This window comes from Scylla paramamosain, unplaced genomic scaffold, assembly GCF_035594125.1.
Source record: "Scylla paramamosain isolate STU-SP2022 unplaced genomic scaffold, ASM3559412v1 Contig65, whole genome shotgun sequence".
Classification (NCBI taxonomy): domain Eukaryota; kingdom Metazoa; phylum Arthropoda; class Malacostraca; order Decapoda; family Portunidae; genus Scylla; species Scylla paramamosain.
In genome coordinates, this window is record NW_026973730.1 from 376536 (window position 1) to 387500 (window position 10965).

General features: G+C 49.5%; 1 protein-coding gene across 17 annotated transcripts in view; it reads right to left on the minus strand.

Moving 5' to 3' along the window:
* Nucleotides 1–262: 262 nt before the first annotated feature.
* The window catches only part of LOC135098468 (uncharacterized), a 29313-nt gene continuing 18610 nt past the window's right edge, over nucleotides 263–10965 (minus strand). The window contains exons 1-9 of one of the 17 annotated variants that reach the window (XM_064000862.1): nucleotides 10718–10892; nucleotides 10253–10424; nucleotides 6283–9060; nucleotides 5831–5877; nucleotides 5625–5794; nucleotides 4392–4624; nucleotides 3765–3898; nucleotides 2584–2773; nucleotides 263–669 (exon numbers count right to left, since the gene is read on the minus strand). In XM_064000862.1, coding sequence (XP_063856932.1) covers nucleotides 478–669; nucleotides 2584–2773; nucleotides 3765–3898; nucleotides 4392–4624; nucleotides 5625–5794; nucleotides 5831–5877; nucleotides 6283–6507 — 1191 coding nt within the window. In that variant the 5' untranslated portion in view covers nucleotides 6508–9060; nucleotides 10253–10424; nucleotides 10718–10892 and the 3' untranslated portion in view covers nucleotides 263–477. The other 16 variants (XM_064000858.1, XM_064000859.1, XM_064000863.1 and 13 more) reach the window with 16 other exon arrangements.

Here is a 10965-nt window from a genome sequence, read left to right on the forward strand (position 1 = left end):
TGCACTGTTGACTCTTTTCCTTGCATTTCAAAGCAAAACAAAACAAAGTGGCCCTTGGAATGTGTCCCTCCTGCATAAAAGGGCCAGATTCTCAGGAAACCCTTTGTATTATTTGTATGTGCAATATTTTTCTATCCTCTGTGTCTATTGTTTTATGTCCAAAGGATGGGTGGCAGGTTGCATCATCCTTCTTTGTTGTGCAGGCTTTAGTCCAACAATATATGTATCAATCAATCAATCATCTTGGTAATAAAAAGAATAATAACAATAATTTTTAACTTTATTTTTCTCGGTTCTATTTCCTTTCTTTAATAATAATGATGAAAAAATAATAATAATTATATAATTTAATATAACCTAACATAGCCTATCTTAGCTCATAACAGAAATAGGTAGGTCAGTTAAGTTAGGCCAGACTAAACTGCCTTACTTTAGGTCACTCATGTAAGAGAATTATTGATCTTATTGTGCTAAATCCTAAGGACTCCTGCTATCTGATGTCATTCTACTTCTGTTCTCTTTCAAATTTCTCCTCATCTCCCTCCACTCCTTTGCACCGCTGTAAAGGGTCTTGGCGCACTCCCTTACCTCCTCCTCCTCCTCCTCTGACGAACAGTTCCAGTGGTACTTGAAGAGGCCGCTCAGTTTAACAAGCTCATTCTGGCTCACCTGGAAGACAAGTGCCAGTGAATTAGTATGGAAGCTTGGGTGAAAATACAGAAGCAGGAAGAGAGTTTCAGAGTGTACCAGTGAAAGAGATAGAAGATTGAGAATGGTGGTTGACTGTTGTATTCAGAATGTGGAGAGAGAGAGAATAGGGGTGAGGGAAAGTAGAAAGTCAAGTCTTGTATAGCAAGGCTGCAGATTATAATTCACCTGTAGCTGTAATCAGTTGTTTACTCATTGATACTCAGTGCCTCCCAGCTGACCCATGCCTCTGGTCTCCTGGTGGCTTTGCTTCTCCCCAGACACTCATCCTAGCACTCCTAGCTCTCCTGCATCATCATAGTACACTAGTGTTGTGAAAACTATCTATATTTTGTGCTGCCCTGTCTAAGAGTCTGGATTAGCACACCTAAAATGAAGAAGCACTGTGTTGTTCCCTGTACTTTGCGTCTTTCTGGTCCAGTGTTGTCTTGATCACCGTGCACTGGTGTTACGAAGCCCTGTGTCTCTTGGCGTCACATCCAACAGTCTGGGATCTGAAGCATCATGGATGTTGTTCAGTGCCTCAAAAACTCAATTCCTCCAATTCAATTCCTATGGTGAGGCCATAGGATGACAGATTAACAAGATTTCTACATCATTAATGGGAGAAACATTCTTGACAACCCTGCTCATCATCTATGTGAGGTTTGAGAAAGTTGTGGTGAGGGAGCAAACCGTTTGTGAATACTGGCCTGTGTGTGTGGCAAACACTCTGCCACAACAGAAAATATTGATAAGTTAAGTCTGGCTTGCTTGAAGTAGGAAGTATTTGCTTGAAGCTTGATGTGCATTAGAGAAAAGAGCTTGCTTAAAAGAGAGAGAAAGAGAAACAGGGGGGAGGAAATGGAAGCATCTGCATTTGATTTCAAGTATTACAGTTCCTAATAATTGTGGCACCACTGTGAATTAGTGGCCATTAAATTTGCTTGGGTTAGATAAAAATTGCATTAATTTTTTTGAGGATCAGTATTTTAGAATGAATGAATAACAAACACATTTTATATGTGCAATAAAGAGGGATTAATGACAGCTTTAGATATTCTCTCTCTCTCTCTCTCTCTCTCTCTCTCTCTCTCTCTCTCTCTCTCTCTCTCTCTCTCTCTCTCTCTCTCTCTCTCTCTCTGTGTCTACCATTCACTGAGTTACCCCTCTGCATTGATACACACCCCCAGACCACCTCCTCGCACCTCCCATCAGTACATCACCACTGCACTCAAGCTCCACTGCTCTCAGCGCCTCACCACCAGACGTTGCAAGGGCCCTATTCTGAAACGCCTTGCTCTCTTGCCATGACTATTTTCCAAGGCCACAGAGATGATCAGCCGGGTTCTCAAGAGTGTTTATCATGTTATTAATGTGGAATTCTTGTTAATATGCCACTAGAACCATAAATACACCCTTAGAAACCTGTGTAACATCAACTAGAGAGCTTTTTTTTAATGTAGTGGAGGTGCAGTGCAGAAGCGTTTGAGAATTTTGAGTCTTATGATCCAACCAGACCAACATTTCAGATACACGCATCACTGTAACCTTCCTTATCTCAGTCATTGAGTTAATGTGGCCAGGCCACATGCTGCTTCTGTCTCCAAGAACACACCTACTCATTTCACTGATATAAGCAACCTTTTCAAAGTCCCTCAGAGCCTCTTCCATTTCTAACAACAACCAATATTTAATGGGCTCCTAAACACACACACACACACACACACACACACACACACACACACACACACATACACACACACAGGTAATAACCTGCAATAATATCTACCCTTATATTGTAATGCACATTTTCATATAATCACCAAACTGAATGAGTGTTGTGGGCATAGCATTGCACCACTGCCTGCATAAGTTACTAAAGCTGTGACGCACCTCACATGCCTTGCCTGTCACCTTGCCTGTGGTCTGGGGAGGGGTGGGGTGGGGTGTTACGTCGCTGGTGGTGGTGGTGGTGGTGGTTACTGGAGGAGGCTTGGTGAGGGCTGGGGTGGGTGGAGGGTGGCTCAGGCTGGGGGTGGGGGTGGCATCATCATCATCAGCTGTGACACGGCTGGGAGAGTACCTGCAGAGAGAGAGAGAGAGAGAGAGAGAGAGAGAGAGAGAGAGAGAGAGAGAGAGAGAGAGAGAGAGAGAGAGAGAGAGAGAGAGAGAGTTACAATGTTTAGAATCGAGTCAGTCACGCCAGCCAGCCTCTCTCTCTCTCTCTCTCTCTCTCTCTCTCTCTCTCTCTCTCATTCATTCATTTTCCTTGTATTTCTATAAATTTTATTTCTTCTTTATCTTTCTTCCTTTCCTTCTATTTCTTTCCTTTCATCTTCTTTTCCTTCCTTCCTTCCTTCCTCATCATTTTTTATCTTCAATAATAGTTACAGTATTTATATATGTACACAGCATCACAATTATTACTACACACACACACACACACACACACACACACACACACACACACACGTACATACACTCACACTCTCGGCATTCTGGAGAGAGAGAGAGAGAGAGAGAGAGAGAGAGAGAGAGAGAGAGAGAGAGAGAGAGAGAGAGAGAGAGAGAGAGAGAGAGAGAGAGAGAGAGAGAGAGAGAGAGAGAGAGAGAGAGAGAGAGAGAGGAGGGGGGTGGGGTGTTTTAGGAGGTAATATAATGGTAAGTTATTGTTTTACCTCCAAGCCATTCCTCCTTCTCCTCCTCCTCCTTTCTTCTTTATCGTGGAATATCTCTTTATCTTACCATTATTCTCATTCTTGTTCTTTTCTCCTCTTCCTCCCCCCTCTCTCTCTCTCTTTCAAACAAACAAACAAACAAACACGTCTTTTTCTTTCCCTCCTTTTAACTCCCCAAAACTTTCATTCTCCCATTTCCATCTCTTGAAATTTCCCCATTCTCAGCCCATTAACAGCCAAAACACCCCCATTACCACCCATTAACACATGCAGAGCTCCAGTGACACCCTCTCCCACCCCATTCCCACCCCCATAAACAAACTTACCATCCCCTTCACCCCCAAACACCCCAAAAAACACACCATTCACTCGCTCATCACCCCTTGCCTTACTTACCCAAAGACTTGGCATCGAGGGTGTTGGGGGAGGGGAGCGGGCTGGGGGGAGAGACTCGCTGTTCCTCCCCCTTGTGGAACCCAGTGGAGGTCATCAAATACTGCCGCAGGGGGAGAGTACCCATAGCCCTTGCCCTGGGGGAGATGGGGAGATTAGTGTGGGGACGAAATGGGGAGGTTGGGGGAAAGAAGGGTGTAGTGAGACTGGAAGGTAGGTTATGATGGAAATGGGGGAATCAGGGCAGCAGATGGGGAGGTTAAGGTGGGGAGATTAGTCTGGGGAGATCAGGAGAAGGAAACTGAAGGGAAAATGTGTGCTTAGTTTAAGGTGTGAGATGAGGAGATGGGGAGATTAATTTGAGGGGGTGGGGAACATCGGTGTAAGTGTAACTGGCAAGGGGGAGTGGGTCTTGTGTTTTGGGGGAGGTTAATTCAGGCAGGAGATGGGGAGGTTAGTTTGGGGAGTCTGTTAAGGGCAGTGTTTGTTTGTGTCATTGGGGAGATTACCTAAGACGATTATATTGGAATTCATTACATCAATATATTACAAAAAAAAAAAAAAAAAAAATGGGGAGATTAGTTTGGGGAGATTTGGGAGAGGGGAGGTTAAAATAACAGCGTTGTACACCTGTGGGGAAAATAGACGGGAATGGCGCGCGGGGAGTAGCGTGGGGAGCGGCTGGGGGGTGAGCGGCCCCGCTCCGGGGAGGCACGGCGGTCTGGGGGTGATGAGCGGCGCCCCGGGGGGCTCCAGCGGTCGCGGGGTGGGGCAGTGTAGTGGTGGTGGTGGTGGTGCTGGTAGCATGGACTGCGCCACCCTGTGGGGCTGGCGCGGCGCCCCCATCGGGGCTCCACGGGGGGCTGCGGGAGAAGGGAGGACTGATGCTGCTGTGGTACTGCACCACGGGGCTGTGGTACTGGCAGTGGTCTGGGGGCGGGGAGCCCTCGGGGGTGTGGCAGCCGCCACATCCTGAGTAGCCATCTGGCCTGGCGGTGAAGCAGGGAAGCCGCCAGCATGTGGGGGGCGCTCTGGGGTGTGTGGGCCGTGGCAGTGGTCTGGGGGCGAGGAGCCCTCGGGGGTGTGGCGGCTGCCACGCCCTGAGGCCGCCACACACTGAGTAGCCATCTGGCCTGGCCGTGAAGCAGGGAAGAGGCCAGCATGTGGGGGGCGCTCTAGGGTGTGCGGGCTGTGGTGGTAGGGGCGGGCTGGGCTGCCAGAGTACTATAATAATAATAATAATAATAATAATAATAATAATAATAATAATAATAATAATAATAATAATAATAATAATAATATTGCTACTACTACTATTACTACTACTACTACTGCTACTACTATTATTATTATTATCGTTATTTTATTAAGTTTGGAAAAAAACGAATGAGAGAGAGAGAGAGAGAGAGAGAGAGAGAGAGAGAGAGAGAGAGAGAGAGAGAGAGAGCGCTAACGGTTTTTTCCCACGGGAATGGTCGCATGATGCCTTTCTTGCCCGGAAAGCGTCTCTGACTGAAGATGCAATCTATAAATTTATCAGATATAGGATATTTCTGATTTCATGATAAGAAATGTTGGAAAATGTACACCTAAAATGAAACTTCATTTATAATTCTACCACAATTAATAAGAAAGTTACAGATTTTTTCTTTATTTATGCATATTTTTTTAAGTGTCACTGACACATTACCTTTATTCCATTAATATTAATACTACTACTACTACTTCTACTTCTACTACTACTACTACTACTACTACTACTACTAATACTACTACTACTAATATTGCTAATACTACTATTACTACTACTATTACTACTACTACTACTACTACTACTACTGCCTGGCGGCTGACCATACGTACGTACATACATCGAAGGCGTAAGGTCCCGGCCGGCGTGGATTGATGTGTCATGAGCAGGGTGAAGGCCGCAGGAAGCCAAGGCCTGGAAAGTGTTAGCGCGAATCAAGGCGGTGCTGAGGTCCCTGGCCGGCGGCGCGGAATCGTGTGTCATGAGCAGGGTGAAGGCCGCGGCGCCACGCCACGCCACCACGGCCCGCGCGGCGCCACCACGGCCCGCGGCGGCCTGATCATGATGACAATAATGTGACCACACCTGTTCACGGGCGGCGTGCCTCTCCCGGCGGCGGGGGGAAGAGAGAGAGAGAGAGAGAGAGAGAGAGAGAGAGAGAGAGAGAGAGAGAGAGAGAGAGAGAGAGAGAGAGAGAGAAATATGTAATAATAATAATAATAATAATAATAATAATAATAATAATAATAATAATAATAATATCTAAAACATTCTCTCTCTCTCTCTCTCTCTCTCTCTCTCTCTCTCTCTCTCTCTCTCTCTCTCTCTCCTAGTGGTAATTTAAAAGATTTCTTAAATGAATTGGAGAATATTATTGTTTGTATCTGGTCCTAAGTGAACTACATTCAACATTCAATGAATATTGAATTGATCCATGTGGTCAACTGGCTGGAATCCAATAAATTATCTCTTAACATAAACAAAACTCACTATATGGTGGTGTGGCTGGTGGTGGGTGGGGCGGGGCTCGGGGGCCGGGGGATGCAGGACGGGGGGCTCGTCGTCGTCGTCGCTGTCATGTCCCCCGGGGGACACCGGCGCCCCTCCGATGGGGGGCACCTCCCGGGGCGGCGAGGCTGGTAGGGACTCCTCCCTGTGGGCAGGCGTGGGGCAGGGCAAGGGGACGGATAAGGGGGGCAGTGGGGCAGCTGCCATGGGAGGAAGGGGGACCGGGGGCTTGGGTCTTGGCAGGGGGTCCTTCTTGGGCCTGGGGATGGGGGATGGCGGGGTGATGGTGAAGGTGACGGGCGGCTTGGGGATGTTGGTGAGGTCCAGGGTGGGTGGGGGAATGGGGATGGCATCCAGGGTGTCTGGGGTGGGGGGGGCGGGGCGGGGTGGGTGGGGCAGAGGAGGAGGAGGAGAGGGACATGTTGGAGGGGCTGTGCCTCTCACTCTCTCTGGTAGGGTACGGAATATCCTCTAAATTGAATGTCTTTGCCCCGGATGCCCCGCTGGAGGAGTCCGGGGTCAGGTCATAGTACCCAGACGTGTCGCTGGCCGGGTAGCTCCTCCCTGACCCTGAGGTGACCCGGAATGCCCCGGTTCTGCCCCGTTTTGGCGATGACTCCCTTGGTGACTCCTTGCTATCGACCCCAACCGAGCCACTGGGGAAAGTGGCTCCTCTTCCTCCTCCTCTTCTTCCTCTTCCTCCTCTTCCTTCTCCTGTTCTTGCAGTCTTCTTGGTGGAGTATAAGAGGGGCTTTCACCATTATCCGAGTGTCTGCTGAATCTTCTACCCTCTTCTTGTTCCTCTTCCTCTTCCTCCTCCTCCTCCTCCTCCTTCTTCTTCCTCGAGGTGATGCGTTTATCGTCCTCCTCCTCCTCCTCTCTGCCACTTATTGCAGTCCATTCTTATTTCCTCTTCCTCTTATCTCTTGTAAGTCTTCTCTCCTCCTCCTCCTCCTCCTCCATTTGTACTGAACTATCACTGCTCTTCCTCCTCCTCTTGACCCTCTTCCTCTCTTTCTCCTTCCTCTTCTTCTTTGCCTTCTTTTCCAGTTTCTTCTGCCTCCTCTTCTCCTTCATTTGCTTCTTCCTCTTCTTCTTCATCTTCTCCAGGGTCTTCTGTTCTTTCTTCTCCTCTTCCTCTTCCTCCTCCTCCTCTCTCATCCTCTTTCTTCTTCTTTCCTCCTCCTCTTCTTCAATTTTCATGTAGTCTTCCTCCTCTTCTTTATATAGTGATGTGACCTCTCTCTTGCATCTTCCTTCCTCCTCCTCCTCTTCCTCTTCCTCCTCTTTCTTCTCTCCTCCTCCTCCTCCTCCTCCTCCTCCTCCATCCACCATCATAAGGAAAGCTTCGTATTCTTCGGTCAAACAATCGGGGAAGACCTTTGCCTCACTCTTCCTTCTCTTCCTCCTCCTCCTCCTCCTCCTCTTCCTCCTCTTCCTTCATCTTCTCTGGGATAGTCTATTCCTCTTCCTCCTCTTCCTTCACCTGTACCTCCTGGTCTTCCTCTTCCTCCAAATTCTTGATTATATTTTTATTTTCCTTCCTCTCCTCCTTCTCTTCCTCCTCTCTCTCTCCCCTCACTTCTGTCCGTCCACTTGCTCTTCTGTGTCAGAGTCCCACTTGGACTTGGCCGACTTGTGTGCGGGGGGCTGGGGCAGGGGGCGGGGCAGGGGGTGGGGTAGCAGAGGCAGGGACACAAGGTACTGTCCTTACTTCCTCTGGCCAGTTGTCAACGTGGAGATACCAGCATTTCTGTGCACGGGTGGGTGGATGGAGCGGACCTGCGTGGCCTGTGCGTCCGTGCGTCTGTCCTTCTCCTTTGCCCTGGGGCGGTCCATTCTGTCGACCCTCTCCGGCCTGTCCCTGCGCCGCCGTTCTTTGTTTCTGTTCTGCCGAGCCTCGTTCTCCTCCGGCCGGACCTTCATGGTGCAGCCCTTGGGCTCAAAACGCTTCAGCTCCTCAGGGGTGTCCAGCAGCTTGGCAATCGGGGCCAGGCCAGGACCGTAAGGGTTGAAAATTATGTTCTTTAAACCCAGCGCCTGTTTCAGTCTGGATTCCTCGTCGCGAATCTGTACGATTATTGATACTTTCTCCTCCTTCTTCTTCTTGCCTGCCGTGGGGGGGCCACTGTCAGGGAGGGGGTCGGGCCAGGGGGTGGGCCGGCTGAGGTAGATGAGGCTGTTGCGTCGCTGGTGGTGGTGGTGGTGGTGTGGAGGGGTACTGAAGGAGGCTTGGTGAGGGCTGGGGTGGGTGGAGGGTGGCTCAGGCTGGGGGTGGGCATGGCATCATCATCATCATCATCATCATCAGCTGTGACACGGCTGGGAGAGTACCTGCAAGAGAGAGAGAGAGAGAGAGAGAGAGAGAGAGAGAGAGAGAGAGAGAGAGAGAGAGAGAGAGAGAGAGAGAGAGAGAGAGAGAGAGAGAGAGAGAGAGAGAGAGAGAGAGAGAGAGAGAGAGAGAGAGAGAGAGAGAGGCTGGGAGAGGCTGAGAAAAGACAGTGAGAGGCTGGAAGAGGGTGGAGAAAATAATGGGAAACTGGAAAAATGAGAGGGAGAGATGGAGAGACACACAGGTAGACAGACACACCTGTAGGAAGGGCTCCTTAATATCCCCTTATCAGCTGGAGGGAGAGCTACAGCTAATGATCTTTTCTTCTTCCTCATCCGTGCCTCCTCCTCGTCCTCTTCTTCCTCTTCCTCCTCCACTTCGTACTCTGGAACTGGCGACCCCACCACAGGCACCTCCGACGTGGCCTCCTGCGGGATGGCAAGGTAGTTAGGGTACTGTCGGAGTTAGCGTTTGTGTGTGTACGTTGGTTAAGTTTGGTTAAGTGTTAAATACACAATGGTATTTTATATTAATTTCAATATTTATCTACTTATTATCTGTATTTTGAAGATACATGTAGCATTTGAACTGTAAACCTTTCTAATTGTCTGTCTCCTGCACACCCAGCTTGTCAACACCCCTGAGCCTGCAAATGGGTCACTGAACAGTAAATAAATTTGTCTGAGTCCCCTACATACACACAAGTGGCTGGCCAGACACTGCATCAACACAAACAGTGGATAAACAGTGGGAATCTGCTGATCTGAGTCCCCAAAACACACTAGTGGCTGGCCAGACACTGCATCAACACAAACAGTGGATAAACAGTGGGAATCTGCTGGTCTGAGTCCCCTACATACACACAAGTGGCTGGCCAAACACTGCATCAAGACAAACAGTGGATAAACAGTGGGAATCTGCTGGTCTGAGTCCCCAAAACACACAAGTGGCTGGCCAGACACTGCATCAACACAAACAGTGGATAAACAGTGGGAATCTGCTGGTCTGAGTCCCCTACATACACACAAGTGGCTGGCCAAACACTGCATCAACACAAACAGTGGATAAACAGTGGGAATCTGCTGGTCTGAGTCCCCAAAACACACTAGTGGCTGGCCAAACACTGCATCAACACAAACAGTGGATAAACAGTGGGAATCTGCTGGTCTGAGTCCCCAAAACACACAAGTGGCTGGCCAGACACTGCATCAACACAAACAGTGGATAAACAGTGGGAATCTGCTGGTCTGAGTCCCCAAAACACACTAGTGGCTGGCCAGACACTACATAGGCACAGATGGGGAGCTGGTTTGGGAGAGCCTGGGACCCCCGACCACTTGCATGATCCCACCAACTCCAACAACTTCTGCCCCTAACACCTGCATGTTGTCAGCTGGAACAATCTGAGGGGGAGGAGGTGGTCAGAAGTAGTAGTAGTAGTAGTAGTAGTAGTAGTAGTAGTAGTAGTAGTAGTAGTAGTAGTAGTAGTAGTAGTAAGATTGAATTTCTATCTCTGTCTCTCCTTTTTGTATGTAAAAACTTTCTCTCTCTCTCTCTCTCTCTCTCTCTCTCTCTCTCTCTCTCTCTCTCTCTCTCTCTCTCTCTCTCTCTCTCTCTCACCTGTATGACATTCCCTGCCTGCACTATCATGGCGGAGTGGGGGCTGCGGGGCTGAGGCATCTTGGGGCAACACCTGAAGCATGTTCCCCACTTGAATAACCCTTGTTGTGGCGGTGGTGGTGGTGGTGGTGGTGGCGTCAGTCCCCTTGGCTGCATCATAAGGGTAATGGAACTGTTGGGAGGAGGGGGGTTAGTTTGGGGGTTGATAATTGGCCTGTGAAAGAATTACTTGTGTGTAATTAGTGACAGTTGTTTTAGGGGTGTCTGGTGTGTGTGTGTGTGTGTGTGTGTGTGTGTGTGTGTGTGTGTGTGTGTGTGTGTGTGTGTGTGTGTGTGTGTGTGTGTGTGTGTGTGTGTGTGTGTGTGTGTGTGTGTGTGTGTGTGTGTGAGCTCTCCCTGCCTCTCCTGCTGTGGCTATGTTGAGTGCCACAGTGCTGCAGCAGGGAGTGGGAGCGGGAGCGGGACCTGTGAGGGGCGCGCTCCTTCTGGACAGGGGAGGCTGGGGGCGGTGTCTTGTGGGGGCGGGGCAGGCAGTCCTGGGGCAGGTGCTCCTGGTGTGGGGCGGGTGACGGAGGCTGCTGTGGGGACTGGTGTGGCTGGTGGTAGGTGGGGTGGGGCTTGGGGCCAGGGGGTGCAGGATGGGGGCCTCGCCGTCACCGCTGTCACGTCCCCCGGGGGGCACCCGCGTCTCCTCCTCCTCCTCCTCCTCCTCC